This window comes from Pelodiscus sinensis, chromosome 3 (assembly GCF_049634645.1).
Source record: "Pelodiscus sinensis isolate JC-2024 chromosome 3, ASM4963464v1, whole genome shotgun sequence".
Classification (NCBI taxonomy): Eukaryota; Metazoa; Chordata; order Testudines; family Trionychidae; genus Pelodiscus; species Pelodiscus sinensis.
In genome coordinates this window covers 59547273-59562526 of record NC_134713.1, presented here as the reverse complement: position 1 = coordinate 59562526, position 15254 = coordinate 59547273, and the positions used below count along the sequence as shown (strand labels likewise).

The following is a 15254-nucleotide window of genomic DNA, read 5'->3' as shown; positions in this document are numbered from 1 at the left end:
GTTGAGAATATAATTACAAATCTTCAGCTGCATTTGTGCTGAAACTACTGTGCCCTGTCTTACATGTTATGTACCTGTTTCACCTGTACTACTATATATAATAAAGTGTTACATTTATAGAAGTAAGAGAAAAAAGGGGCCTGATCCAAAGCTCATTAAAATAAGTCAGTAGGCGTTAGAGATGTTAAATGTTAGATTTAACGGGTTAAGTGATTTAATGGCGGCGGGGAGGAGAGAGCTGTGCTGCTGACGGGCTGCTCTAATCCGGCTGCTTTCGATCTCTCACTGAGCTGCCAGTTCCCAACCCACGCAGGCTCACGGGATGGGAGTTGGCAGCCTCCCGTAGGGAGTATTGGGAGCCAGCAGATCCTCCCCTCCCCACTGTGAGACTGCGACAACAGCAGCTCTCTCCCAGGCAATGATTAACCATTACCTGGTAAGCATCACCCATTAAGGGTGATGCTTAGTGGGTATCTGATTATCTAGTTACATTCCTAGTAGGGGTTTTTCCACCGATATGGGCTTTGGATCAGGCATAAGAACGGAGGACCAGCAAGGTAATTCTGAAAGACCATTCCAAATGGTTATAAGTAGGGCTAGATTAAATTTTTCAGTTTATTTGCTGAAAAACACAGTTTTGAACAACCTCAAATGTATCACTATTTTTGCCTATTGAATCTTGGATGTAAAAAAGGAAAACAATTGTCAAGATCAGCTTCAGAAAACTGTTTCTGTCTCTGTCGCCTTTTATAACTTCCTCCAAGGAAGTGGGGCACTTGCCCAGTATGTTGGAAACTCAGGTTTGAATCACTACTCTGGAGCAGGGATTTGAATCTCTCCGCTGAATTAAGCAGAGAAGATTTGAATCCATATGTCCTACCTCCCAGCGGAGTGCCTTCATCACCAGGCTGCTGAATCATTTGAATGTAGCTATAGTGGGATGTCAGTGCGCATCACCATAATATTTAATTCTATCACCTGTACATATCAATTGTACCCTGCACCGTGATTATTTGAACCCCATTGAACAAATACTACAGTCTGAATCAAATGATTTAAAGTATGGTAAAAGAGATTGAAGATATAACTATATATTTTATTTTAGGACTCTGGATGTCTTAAGTGATGAGATTTTGAAGGACCTTTCCTTGGCTTACAGAAAAATGGTAAGCTATACCTACTTCAGTGAAAAGTGACTATTTAAAAAAATGAAAATTAAGGAAAGGTGATAAATGTGTCAGATGCTTATCAGGTGGGACATAAATCCAGAAATAAATTTAATGTGTATTTTAATTCTTCTTTATTTCTGAAATTTTCTGATAGTTACATACTGTTTACCACTGCAACATATATAATTCTATCAGTCATAGTCATGTAAAAGTATTAATGATATCACAAAACATAGATCTAAAATGGTTTTAGTGAACTAAAATTTGTCAGGTAATTCCACGCAGAAGAATTTGGGGGGTGAGGGGAAAGAGGTAACATTTTTATTTTTAGTAGAATTAGTAGCTTCTAAGATCAGCTAATTCTGCTTTCCTGCTCTAATATTACTAGGGCAGTGTAGGAAGAATTAATATTAAGTGAAAGAAATTAAATGAGTGAAACTTTGCCAGTAAGCATGGGTGAGTCAGTATGCATTATAACCTATTTTTCTTCTGTAATAATTTAATTGTAAGAGACTCGTGCGTGCGTGAATCTACCATTTTTCCTGTGAAGTCAGTTGAATCTGTGGTATATGAATGTAATAGTGTCTGTGCATGTTGGATTTTTCGATTACAGCCTACACCTGTCCAAGGAAATGAATAATGGTCTTATTACCTGGACTGTAAATGTATGTATTAAAGTGATTATAATCTAGTACGTCTGCAAGAAATAGTGTGCTATTACACCAAAAGGAGCAATATATCATTAGCTTCTCATATTGTAGATTCCAGCCATGGTCAGGAGAGTGATTACTCCATATCAAGATGGACCTGACATCAGCTCTTTGGAGCCTGATGATGGAGAAAACTTTCTCTTTTTGAAAGAAGAAATCAGTATAGAACAAACATCTCAGTAAGTCTTATGTTTTCTTTCTCTGATTGCAGAAATAGTTGATTTCTGAAGTTCTTGCCATTCATCACTCCAAATAGCGAACCACACATAGCAATATTTTTCTTGTACGATACCTATTAGCTCTTTTTTCGCAGTTGGCAGTCAAGAGCATTGGTGGCACTAAACTAATAGAGTTTAAAATATTAAAGTGGAAGAAATGCTGGTTCCAGAATCTGTTTTCAAAGTCTTTTCGGATGACGAAAACATCATAAAGCAGCAACAAAGTACTCTTCTTCCATCTGCCTCAATTAGTGTGGTATGCAAAAGTGGCAAAAGAAGCTGTTCAGAATGATGTTTAGGCTGAGTGGAGATTATAATAGTTACACAGAAAGAAGCTGAGTTATTGAGGTCCTCAAAACTAAAGATAAATTTAAACTTTAAATGGCATGGGGATAATCTAAAGAAGTGATTTGAGGAGGAAGAGAAAATGATACCAAAATGATGTCAAAAGAAGAACTCTCTTCAGTGGGAATGGGTTCGCATTGTTTTCAGTGTTTTGTAATTGGAATAGAAAGATGGGAGTGTGGGTGACTGGCTCGTAAGTTTCATGGCTGTGTGGCCCTTTTCTGAACCCCGCACAAAGGTTCAGAGCTTTCCCTGCAGGCAGGGAATTCAGCTGATCATCTGGGGAAGGGAGGGCGAGGCACTCACTCTCCTGGAGGAGTAGAAGCAGCATCAGTAGCTGCTGCCTGCTACAAATGGAGAAGCTGGTTTCAGCCTCTACTCCAGGGCTGGGGAAAAGATAATCTGTGGCCCGATCCAACCACAAGAGCCTCAGCTGGCTCCCTGCCTGTCCCATCCCACTTGGACTCGGTGAAGCCAGCTGCAGGGCCATGTGTGTGTTTGTGAATGGTGAAAGCCTGGATAGAGGGGAGACAGGCTTCTCATGCTACCCCCTGCCCTCCCCACTCCTCCTTAGTTCCCATTGGCCAGTTTTCACCAATAGCAGCTTCCTGTTTGCAAAACAGGCGGTGTGGTATGTGCCCCTCCTCCCTCATTCCTTGGGCTCACACGAATCAGTTAGAGCAATAAACTTGGCTCCTGCAACACATACAGTTGTTGGAAGGCAGGGTCCCTGGCTAAGGAACCTGCTGGGCTGCTGGCTTGGAGCCAGGTAAAGTCTCCCAGCTAGAGCCTGTAGTATCCCAGCCCCTCTGTGCCTCCCCAACCTTCTGCCCCCCTTCTGTCATCCTATCCCATGTAACCCAATCCTCCTCCATCCCTGCTCCAGCCCTCACATGCCTTCCCGGACACTGCATTCCCTCCCATACCCTCATTCTTCGAGTGGTCCCCGTGGGTGCTCCATTCATGGTGTCTGGCTCATCTTGGTGCCACAGCTCAGAGGCTTTGTATAGCTGTTCTCAGCTGGGTTGCGCCTGCGCAGTGTGAAGCACGCGCCATTCGTGCTCTTTGATCTTCGTGCGCACCTGGCTTACCCGTCAGTTCCTCTCAAGACACAGATGGAGCTTCCATTCTCTCATCTCCTCAGTAGTTCTTCTTCCCCTAAGAGAACCTATAATTAGTTAATTGTAAATAGTTAGCCTTCTTTTGTTGCCTGTTCTTCTCTTAGCTACAAAACAAAGGAAAAAAAAGAGAGGAGGACTCTTGTCAGCATTTTCTTGAAGCTTCCGCTTCCCGTGGCTCCCCTCGGTTACTGACTAACAGTTCAGCAGGGATTTAACAAACTTGTTCTTTTAGAAGAAAATGATTAACCTAGTCATGCCTGGATCTCCACGGTTTAAAAAGTGTGCCCAATGCAGCGAGCCCATGCCAGTTTCAGATGGGCATTCAGCCTGCCTAGGGGAGAACCACATTCCCCGTAAGTGTGGGCACTACTCAAAGATGACAGCCCGCACTCATCGAGACAGGGAAATGCGACTTAAAATGTTCCTCTTCGACAAGGCGCTGGACCCCAATGCAGGGAATGCTCAACAGCTGGAGGGGAACCACAAGAGAAGGATTTCTTCCCCCGAGCTACTTGTGGGGGGGGGGGGGGGGGGGAGGAAGAAAAAAGATCTCCCCTGCCAGATCACTCCCACCTGAAAGAACGGTGGGAGGTAAACCTGAATCCTCTGGCTCTGTCCTGTGACCCTCACCATCTGGGTTGGGGACTAAAGGGAAAAAGGCTGCGGTATCCGATAGAGCTTACTCTGTGCCAAAAGCAGCCTTGGTGCTGAAAAATGGCGCCTGTGTTACAAAGGTGCCGGCACCGCACCGGTTAACTTCTAAAGCTGAGCAGAAAATAGCGCAGGAAGCAGCGGCACTGGAGGGAACTCTCCTGGCACCGGCAACACAGCAAGCAATGTTGCCAGCGCTGAAGGCAGCCTCTGTGCAGACAAGCGGTGCACATCCTTCAAAGTCCCCAGCATCTCTCCATTCAGCCCAGCAAGCAGCGCCAGAGCAGCAGACAACCGCGGGGGCAGCTGTGGCACCAGAGGGAACTCTTCCGGAACTGGCATCACAACAAATACTGTTGCTGGAGCTACCTGGTGCTTCCCAGTTCCAAACAGCCCTGGCGCCGGCATATATAATGGTGCTGCAGCTGATTGAAAGACCTGCACCAGAGCAGGAGCTGGAGCCAGGGTTTATTCAGGCTGAGCCTCCATCAAAGGCATCAGTTAAAGCACAGGGACAGGGGACTCCCCTTCTCTAAAATTTTCACCGGGTCCCTCTCCTTCTCTTCCGATGTATGCCTCACTTCTGCACCATACCTACCGGCACCACAGCCCGAGACACCAGGTCTATTATAGACAGTATTCTCCATTTGGCCGCCCACATTACAGCGACTACTATTGGCACTGATCCTACTCGCCACCAAATGGATGATCGCCACGTTATTACTATTCCCTGTGTATCAGTCACAAGAGGCGACATACCAGTAATAGATCGTTCAGGTGCTCGTCGCCTCATCTGTCAAATCGATATTATGAGTATCGCCATCCTCCTCCGTACTCATCACATTCCCATTCCCATCACCGTATGCATCAACAGTCTTCATGCGACAATCCACTGTCAGTGGGGCACACTCCGCCACAGCAGCACTGTGACCGTCACCTGACTTCTTGAATACGCAGTCCGGGGGCCACAACACAACAGTCAGACCTGGAAGACAGGCAGTTGTCTGAAGTGGATGACCATCAGACTGAAAGTCCAGTTCCTGACCGTTCACCCTCTTCAACACACAAAGCGGTTTTCCCACTGGACAGGTCCCCACCAGACAATTTTAAGCAGTTCCAGAACCTATTCAAGCGGGTGGCTCAGTCCCAAGAAATCCAGATAACAGAATCACAAACGAAACAGCGACTGCTGAAAAATTTGCATCCAAGCAGAGTGGGAAAGTGGCCATCCCTATTGATGAAGCCATTATGGAACCGGCGGACATCATCAGGTAGACACCAGCTTCAGTACCACCAGCCTGCAGGAGGGCAGACAAGAGAGATTTTGTCTCTTCCAAGAATTTAGAATTCCTCTTTAACCATCTGCAGCCGAACTCGCTGGTGGTAGATGCAGTGCAACAACAGGCCAGGACACCGCAGTATAAGACAACACCAGATGCCAAAAAGTTAGATATATTTGGCAGGGAAGTTTACTCCTCGGCAACCCTTCTCCTAAATATTTCTAATTATGCCACCTTGCTATCGAACCACAACTTCGACAGTTATTGAAAGGTATTGCAGCTTCTTCAGTACCTCCCAGAAAACAAGCGCTCCCTCTTAAAGTCTTTTGTGCAGGAGGGTTTTACGGCATCAAGAGCAAGTCTGCAGATCTCTTGGATGTGACAGACACAGCAGCTCACACCACTGCAACTGCAATAATGATGAGGTGCTCATCTTGGCTTTCTTCCACAGCAGTTCCAAAGGAGCTTCACACAAAAGTGGAAGACCTCCCTTTCGACAAAAATAAGTTGTTTGCGGAAAAGACGGATGAGATCCTCCACTCCGGAAAAGATTCCTGGTCTATGCGCCGCACCCTGGGGATGTATACACCCCCTTTTCGGTGCAAGAGATATTACTCCTACAAGAAGAGGTGCAACTACCCCTATCAAAGACAACAACATCAGCAGCGAGCCATAGACCAATCACGCCCAAAACAGTACCACAATGTAGATGGCCCCAACCATTCCGTTTGAACAGCCGACAAAATTCCAAACGGCAAGTTTGATGGTTCGATTGAGGGTATGCAACAAGTCCTTACGGTGATGGAACAACAAGTCCCTCACCTCTTTCACCCTGGACTTCGACCTTTTCAAGATCAATGGGCGGCGATTACATCAGACCGCTGGGTATTACAACTGGTGGTATCCGGGCTCACCATCCCCTTCACTGCCATACCACCCACAAATCCACCAACCCCGTCCCTTTTGAAGGACCTATCTCATGAGATCCGGTTGAAAGAAGAGGCCCGTCCAGTGTTTGCTCTCCATAGGGGCCATAAAGCTCGTTCTTCCTCAGTTCAGAGGAAGGGGCTTCTATTCATGGTATTTTCTCACAGAGAAGACCAGAGGATGGAGGCCCGTCCTCGATCTCAGGAAGTTAAACAAATACCTCCGCCGTCAAAAGTTCAAGATGGTGACCCTTTCCAAGATAATGCTGTTGCTAGAGAAGGATGATTGGTTTGCAGCCCTCGACTTGCAAGATGCGTATTTTCAGATAGCGATACATCCGGCTCAGACGTTTTCTCCGTTTCATTATCGGGGAAGATCATTTCCAATACCGGGTGCTACCGCTTGGACTAGCATCTGCTCCCAGAGTGTTTTCAAAAACCCTGGCAGTAGTAGTGACACACCTGCGGCACAGAGATGTGATCATATTTCCATATTTAGACGATTGCCTTATATAAGGCAGGTTGAGACAAGAGGTCCTACGCATGGTGACACTAACCAGGCAGACATTTCTATTGCTTGGGCTCATAATCAATGAGCAAAAGTCGTCTCCAGATCCCACGCAGAGTATAAATTTCATAGGTGCATGTCTGGATTCCATCATAGTCCGTGCATACTTACCTCAAGAGTGCTTTCAAGTTATGCACGAGCTGGCCACAGTACTCATCCACGCCCCTACAGTCACCGTACTTACCTGTCTCTGCCTCGTGGGGCATATGGCGGCCACCACCTTCGTGGTCCAACATGCGAGACTTCATTTTCACTGTCTTCAACACTGGTTGGTATCAGTGTATATTCCAACAAAACACTCCACACACAAAGTGATAACCCCAGCTCCTTTAATTTGCAGGTCCCTGGGTTGGTAGTTGAACCCCAGAAATCTGCTAGCAGGGGTTCCATTCAAATGTCAACCGCCATCGATCCAGTTGACTACAGACCTTTTGGGCTGGGGGCTATACATCGATGGCATGTCCATGAAAGGCAGATGGTTGGCGGTGGAGGCAGTTTTTCATATCAACCTCCCAGAACTAAGAGCTGTATTCCTTGCTTGCAAACACTTCCGCACACATATAACTGGTACAACTGTCCGAGTGCTAACAGACAAGATAGCAAGTATGTATTATGTCAATTGACAAGGAGGAGCATGATCCTGATTACTTTGCGCATTGGCAGTCAGTCCACTTATGGAACTGGTGCATAAGAAACTGTACCACTCTGGTAGCATCCTACTTACCAGGCACAAGCAATGTCATAGCGGATGCTCTAAGCAGATTTTTCCCTCAGGATCATGAGTGAGAAATCCACCCCAACGTCTTAGACAACATCTTCCGAGCTTGGGATCACCGCAAATAGACCACTTCGCGACCTACGAAAACAAGAAGTGTCACCTTGACTGATCCAGAGGAGGCATGGGGAAAAGCTCTCTTGGAGATGCACTGCTAATCCGTTGGGGCACGCCTCTCCTCTGTGCGTTCCTGCCAACAGTACATATTCCGAGAGTAATCCAAAAAAATCAAGGAAGACTCAGCCCGGGTCATACTCCTAGTACTAGCCTGGGCAAGACAACCGTGGTACCCGTTCCTCCACAGGATATCCCTGTTACCACCACGTTCCTTGCCACTCCTCCCAGACCTCCTTTCCTAGATCCAAGGTTCTTGCTACACCTCAGACCAGAGCGTGGCTCATAACTGGTTCAGAGTAGAACAACTACTTTGTTCAGAGGCTTTAAAGACAGTACTGTTGAACAGTAGAAGGCAAGTCACAAGAAAGACTTACCTGGCAAAATGGAGGAGGTTCGTCGCTTGGTGTGAGAAAACTGGCATCCAACCGCACTCTGCACCAATGCATGAGACCCTTGATTATACCCTTTCCCTACACCAGGTGGACCTTTCAGTCTCTATGCTGAGAGTTCACCTCTCAGCAATCACCGCCTTCCATGCCACCACCGAAGGCCATTCCGTCTTTGTTCATCCTATGACCAAAAGACTGCTTAAGGGAATAACTAACCTTAAACCCCCACGAAGACCCATCCCTCCCGCTTGGAGCTTGGATTTGATTCTTGACACATTAATGTACCTGCCCTTTGAACCACTAGCCACCACGTTGTTATTGATGCTCAACACAAAGGTGGTATTCTTATTGGCTATTACATCCGCCCGTAGGGTGAGCGAACTGGCAGCATTAATGGCAATGCCACCCTTCACAGTTTTCACCAAGAACTCAGTCACATTAAGTACCCATCCAGCCTTTATCCCAAAGGTCACAATAGGATTTCATATCAACGAACCCGTCTTTTTACCCATCTTTTACCCAAATCCGCATACTTCGACTCGAGACTCGCTATTCCATACCCTTGACGTGCGTTGAGCATTAGCATTCTATATAGACAGAACACGGACTTGGTGTAAGACCGACTGTCTAATAGTATCCATAGTGGACTGCTCCAAGGGCAGTGCATTGTCTTCCCAGCATTTGTCCAACATCATAGTCTCTTGTATCACAACGTGTCACTCAATGCGCAACAAGCCCCTTCAGCTTGTACCTAGGGCGCATTCCACAAGGGCAGTGGCAACATCCACAGCGTTTGTCAGAGGAGTCTCACTGCTGGAAATCTGCGGGGCAGCTACATAGTCCTCAAGCTTGACCTTTTATGAATCACTACGCAATAGTGCGCCGGTGGACGCCTGACTCCTTGGTGACCTCAGCAGTACTTTCGGTCATTGACAAGCCTGAACTCCAGGAACGCAACGCGAGCGTTGCTATGAAGGCACTATGAGTGGAGCACCCACGGGGGCCACTCAAAGAAGAAGTTACTCACCTTCGTGTAGTAACGATAGTTCTTCGAGATGGGTCCCTGTGGGTGCTCCACGTCACACCCTTCCTCCCCGTTCCGGAGTTGTTTTCTTTTGTATCCTTACAAATGTAGAACGGTGAGAGGAACTGACAGGTAAGCCAGGTGCATGCGAAGATCAAAGAGCGCGAGCGGTGCATGCTGCACGCTGCACACTGCGCAGGGGCGACCCGGCTGAAAACAACTATGCAAAGCCTCCGAGCTGCAGCGCTGGGATGAGCCGGACACTATGAATGGAGCACCCACGGGGACCCATCTCAAAGAACCATCGTTACTGCATGAAGGTGAGTAACTTCCTCTTCCATAGGTCACAACCCCCTCTCAGATCTTGCACCTCAAACTGCTATCCCTGGTCACAGCCCAAATCCCTGCAACCCTGTCTCAGGTCACAATCCCCTCTCAAGCTCTGTACACCCTCCTTACCCCAGCCCATTGCCCCAGGTCACAGTCCTCTACTTCACCCAAACTCCCTCTCAGATTCCACACTTAATCCCTTACCCCAAGCTCCCTTCTGCACCCAACCTCTATTCCAGACCTTCACACTTCCTCCATCAATATAATGGAGGTGTGTGGCCCTTGACCACTTACCAAATTCTTAGAGTGTCCCCATCAAAAATTATTGCCCAGCCCTGTGTTAATAGCTTAAGGTGAGAGAGAGAAATATTCTTTTAGTAAATTTTTTTTGAGTGTTGCAGATACCTAAAACTCTGATCTTAATAATGTTTTAATCCTGGTAAATACAATTTACCATGTATTAATTAGTATTGCATTAAGGCCAGGTCTTTGCTGTCTGGTAGAGTTCTGATCCTGTAACACCTTAGACTAACATATATAAATAGTATCATGAGTTTGTGAGCACAAGCCATTTCTTCAGCCAAGGGAAGTGTTAATTTTCTTTTTATTTGATTTAATATTAAATAATTATAAGCATTGCTTCTTGTTAATTATTTCTTGTTTTTAATATAATATTTTCTTCCACACTATGGAGTATTTAAAATATATATTTATATATATTTATATCTTTAGTTTTTGTTTGTACTAGTAGATGCACATCCACACACTGCCTTGGTATTGGTGTTGCACAAAAGAAAATTCAATACACCCAAGGATGAAAAATCTTAGAGGCAACCGTGGTGGCTGGAGGAGAGAATGTTAGAGTAACTAGAGCGTGAAAAATGGGGAGCAAAAAGGGAATTAACAAATTTTAGAGATTAGAGGAAAAAGTGGTAAAATCTGGCAAATCTTAATTTTGAGATTGGAGAAGATTTGAAAGTGATTCCAAGTTGTGAGATTGTGCAGGAAGTTATATGTTGCAGTCAACAAAACGTGTTCAAGAATACAAAGCTTTGAGGGAAATATGATAAACCCAGTTTTAGACCTGCTGAATCCAGGGAGAGGTGTCAAGAGACAGGCACAAATCTGAAATTGTACGGAGAATAAGAGATGATGTATTTGGTAGTAATCAGTGTTCAAGTGGCAGAAGCCATGGAAACAGGTAAGATCACTAAAGTAAGAGGGTAAGAGAAGTCATCTATTTAATATTCTGTGAAAAATCAGCATTTAGAAACTGTTTAAGAAACAGAAACTAATGATTGAGGGCTGAAGAAGTCCACACCTTCTGTACCGTATTAAAGTTAATAAGAGTTTGTCTGCAAATGAGCCTCATACTACAAGCTTTAAAAAATTGTGGTGGTTTTCCATCTAAAATGTAAATAAGTTTTTCCCTCTATCAGAGCAGACTGACCTTAAGTTTTCAGAGCTCTGTATGCAGAGAAATATGGTGGGCTCCTGCTAGTTCCTTTTTTCCTCCTCTTCTTCTCCCACTCATTCTGACTGGTGACATTGTTGTTAGCCCTATGGTAGGTAAGCTAGGTGTATGCCCAGTGTGCACCTAGATGTATGGAGTTGTGTGTGGCTACTACAAAGGAGTTGGGCTCTTTACTGTCCTATTGTAGTGTATGTAGCTTTCATGTGCTCCAGTTAACTTCAGTTTGCTTAACAAGAAGTAGGTCTAAATGGACATATAAGCTGTTAAGTTTTACATCATTTTTGTTTTGAGTGAACTTGTACTGCAGTATTTGTATGAGGTGAATTAAAAAATACTATTTCTTTTGTTTATCATGTATACAGTGCACATACTTGTATTAAAATATAATACAAACACAGTTCTGTGAGGACGTGTTTTCTGTGTTGTAATTGAAATAATATTGAAAAATGTTGAAAAATATCCAAAAATATTTAATAAATTTCATTTGATATATTATTATTTAAAGTACACTTTAAACTTCAATTAATCATGATTAAAATTACAGGCAGTCCCCGCGTTGCATGGATCCGACTTACATCGGATCCCTACTTACAAACGGGGTGAGGCAACCCCGCACTAGCTGCTTCCCCCCAGCAGACCAGGGAGACGCAAAGCTAGCGCCCCCCCTCCTCCCAGCAGACCAGGGAGACGCAAAGCTAGCGCCCCCTCTCCCCCCCCAGCTGACCAGAGAGACGCAAAGCAGCTTTTCTCAGCAGACACCTCAGCTTGAGAATAAAGGACTGAGGGAAGTGAGGTTTGGGAGAATAAAACTGAGCTCTGGAGAAATGTTTGGCTAGAGTTTCCCCTACAATGTGTACCAGTTCCGACTTACATACAAATTCAACTTAAGAACAAACCTGCAGTCCCTATCTTGTACGTAACCTGGGGACTGCCTGTAATTATCATTAATTTTTTGAGTTAATCACATGAGTTAACTGTGATTAATCAACAGCCCTACTAATAATGCTAAAGTATTTCTATGGCATCTTCTGTCAGAGTGCTTCAGAGCACAAACACAAATGATTTTAAATGCCACAGCTTTGATTTTAAATATGCATAATATTTCCACCAGTCTAAAATTAATTTTTCAAGGTTCCTACTGGTGACGGGAGGAATCATGTGAGAATTACCTGTTATGTTCCTTCTGTCTGGGGCATCTGGTATTGGCCACTGTTGGCAGACAGAGTACTGACCTAGATGGACCTTTGGTCTGACCCAGTATGGTCGTCCTTATGTTCTAATCTTGATACATTTATCTTGCCAGTAATTTAGTTTGACTTGTCATGCTCATGCACGCACACTTGATGCACTATATATAATCATAACCGGTGCTAACAACCCAGTCTGTAAATAAGCTTTCATATTCTAAGTGATTTAAAATATAAACGTTGTTATTTTTAAACACTTCATATATATATAACACATTTTTTTAATAGGGAAGCTCTTCTCAAAAAGGCAAAAACGAGGGCTAAAAAGAAGCCACGAAGACGATCGGACAGCTCTGGAGGATATAATCTTTCAGATATTATTCAGAGTCCGCCCTCCACAGGTTGGTGGCAAATGAATTTTCTTTCTCAACATCACACGATCTAGCGTCAGCTAGATTATACTTCTGCTATCTGTTCATCTTTAGAAGAAATTCTTAGTTAACACAACATTTTTGTAAATATTCAAGATGGATTATAATGGTTTATGTAATGAACTAGCCAATTAGCCCATCATAAGGCGACCCAGCTGAATGGCACAGATGTCAGCCGAGTGCCATGGCAGGAGGCGAAGGGGGGCGAGGCGGTGACGTACATGGCCAGGCCCCACCCCCTTCTTCCGTGGCACTCGGCTGACTTCTGCACTGTTCAGCCGGGCCACCGCGGGGGACCAAGTGGCATAAGCAGCCGTTTGGGCCCCTCACTCCCCATGCAGCATGGGCTGCCCAGAGGGAACAGCCAACATTTCAGGCAACAGCGCCCTCCAGAGGGAACAGCCAGCATTTTGGCGTTCCAGACTCTCAGACACTGGGCTGCTATATATATGATTACAGAATTAAGTGATATTGTTTTCTGTACTGTTCTTAAAGGGATATTTGCCAGGTTAACTTTGCCCCCAAACTTAGTTTTAAGGAAAACAAGCCTTTTATAAAACTAAGACTAAAGGACATTTTATCAGTTCTTTTTTTGGTAACTTAATTATTCTGCAGAAATGTTGCAGCCCAAGCATTGACTCACCACTTGAGACCCTGAAAGAAAGTGACTAGAAACTGATTAGCCTGTGTTTCGTTGCCCAATCTGTGAGAAATAGAAAAAGTAAATAAATTCCTTTTTTCAAGTAGATGGTTTGTTTCAATCAGGCTAGAGAAAGGAAGAAATGGGGGAGGCTATTTTATTCTGCCCGGTGATGGTAGTTACCTGCACTGTATGGGATTATATGATGAACTACCCTTTTAAATGTTATATTGATAATTATCTATAGTTTTATATTTTTAGTTTTATAATTGTATAATGTTCAAAATATGATTTTCAACCTTCCATCTTTGCATGTTTTTTTCTATAACCATTGTATAACAATCCTGCTTTTCATTATACAATTCTATGTTGTATTCTTCTCCAATACACATTAGGTTTAATAAAATTGGATAAGGCGAACTCTGTGGAGTCTCTTCCAGAATTGTTGACATCTGATTCTGAGGGCAGTTATGCTGGAGTCAGTAGTCCCAGAGATTTACAATCCCCTGACTTCACAACAGGATTTCAAGCAAATAAGACAGAGGTTGGATGTTTTGATTCATAAAAATATGTTTTTTAAAAAAAGGTCTTACCTTAATTTTTTTTTGCCTTTCTATGTGCATTTGAAAAAAATGCAACGCTTGATTTTTTTTTTTTTTTTGCTTTTAAAAAGAAAAATTAGTCACATTCTCATCATTAAATAGTTTAAAGTGTGTGATTATTCACATAAATGCACACAAATCCTCTGCAGTTTTAATAGGTAGTGCTGGTATTTGTGTGTGTGTATGCTATCAGGATTTTTAAATCTTTTATATATCTTCTTGTTGTGTTTTTGTGTTTAAATTTTTCAATTCTCTTATGCTAAAATCCTTACCTCATTTTTTTATCTCAAAGTATAAAAGGAACCTCTATTTTAGCAAAATAAAGCTAATTTTCTGAACCTGATGCATAAGATAAAAAGATTAGTGATGATAATTATAAAGAGATGTTTTATATAGAGAAATGAAGTTCACAAGAATTGAAACTAATGCAGATCCCTGTTCATGCCAGTCTTAGGTAACAAAATCATTATTTTAGACCTGTAACAAATTTCTAAGAATGATATTACACGAGTTTATCTAGTAATGTATTTGAACATAGTTATGATGTCATTCTTGTTTTTTGATGGATGCTGTCAGTTAAACATGATATAAATAATGCAGATTGAGCTGGGATTAATTAAAATAAATCTGCTATTTCTGATATTTCCTATAGGTCTCTTCATGTACAGGCAGTCCCCGGGTTACGTACAAGATAGGGACTATAGGTTTGTTCTTAAGTTGAATTTGTACGTAACTCGGAACTGGCTCCAGATTCAGCCGCTGCTGCTGAAACTGACCAGGGGCTGACTACAGGAAGCCCGAGGCAGAGTTGCTCTGCCCCCAGCTTCCTGGAATCAGCCACTGATCAGTTTCAACAGCGGCTGAATCTGGAGCCTGGGACAGAACAGCTGGGGTGCTGCCGGGTAGCTCCCCCCAGGACCAACCCAGCAGCACCCCAGCTGCTCTACCCCAGGCGTCTACAACAAAAGCCTGGTCTACTGGGGGGAGGGGGCGCTCTTCCCCTCCCCCCCCCCAGCAGACCAGGGAGACCTGGAGCAAAGCCTTGGAGGCGCGGGACCCTGCCGCCTCTGCAGCTTTGCTCGGGGTGTCCCTGGTCTGCTCCGGTGTCCCTGGTCTGCTGGGAGGGGTCCCCAGCAGACCAGGGACACCCGGAGCAGCTTTTCTCGCCCCGGAGGACGCGGTGGCGGGACCACTGCGCGTCTGGGTTGTCCCGCCGCCCGCGAGTTCCGTGGCGAAAAAAGCCCCGTTCGTAAGTGCGGATCCGACATAAGTCGGATCCGCGTAACTTGGGGACTGC

General features: G+C 44.4%; 1 protein-coding gene across 4 annotated transcripts in view; it reads left to right on the top strand.

The window, feature by feature from the left end:
* The window catches only part of IBTK (inhibitor of Bruton tyrosine kinase), a 114031-nt gene that overhangs the window by 61468 nt on the left and 37309 nt on the right, over positions 1 to 15254 (top strand). For all 4 annotated transcript variants that reach the window (XR_012902586.1, XM_075923811.1, XM_006115893.4 and 1 more), the window contains exons 19-22: positions 1106 to 1166; positions 1931 to 2058; positions 12573 to 12685; positions 13751 to 13899. Coding sequence is in view for 3 of the 4 variants with exons in the window: in XM_075923811.1 (XP_075779926.1) it covers positions 1106 to 1166; positions 1931 to 2058; positions 12573 to 12685; positions 13751 to 13899 (451 nt within the window). In the remaining variant the exon portion in view is untranslated. The remainder of the gene's footprint in view (positions 1 to 1105; positions 1167 to 1930; positions 2059 to 12572; positions 12686 to 13750; positions 13900 to 15254) is intronic.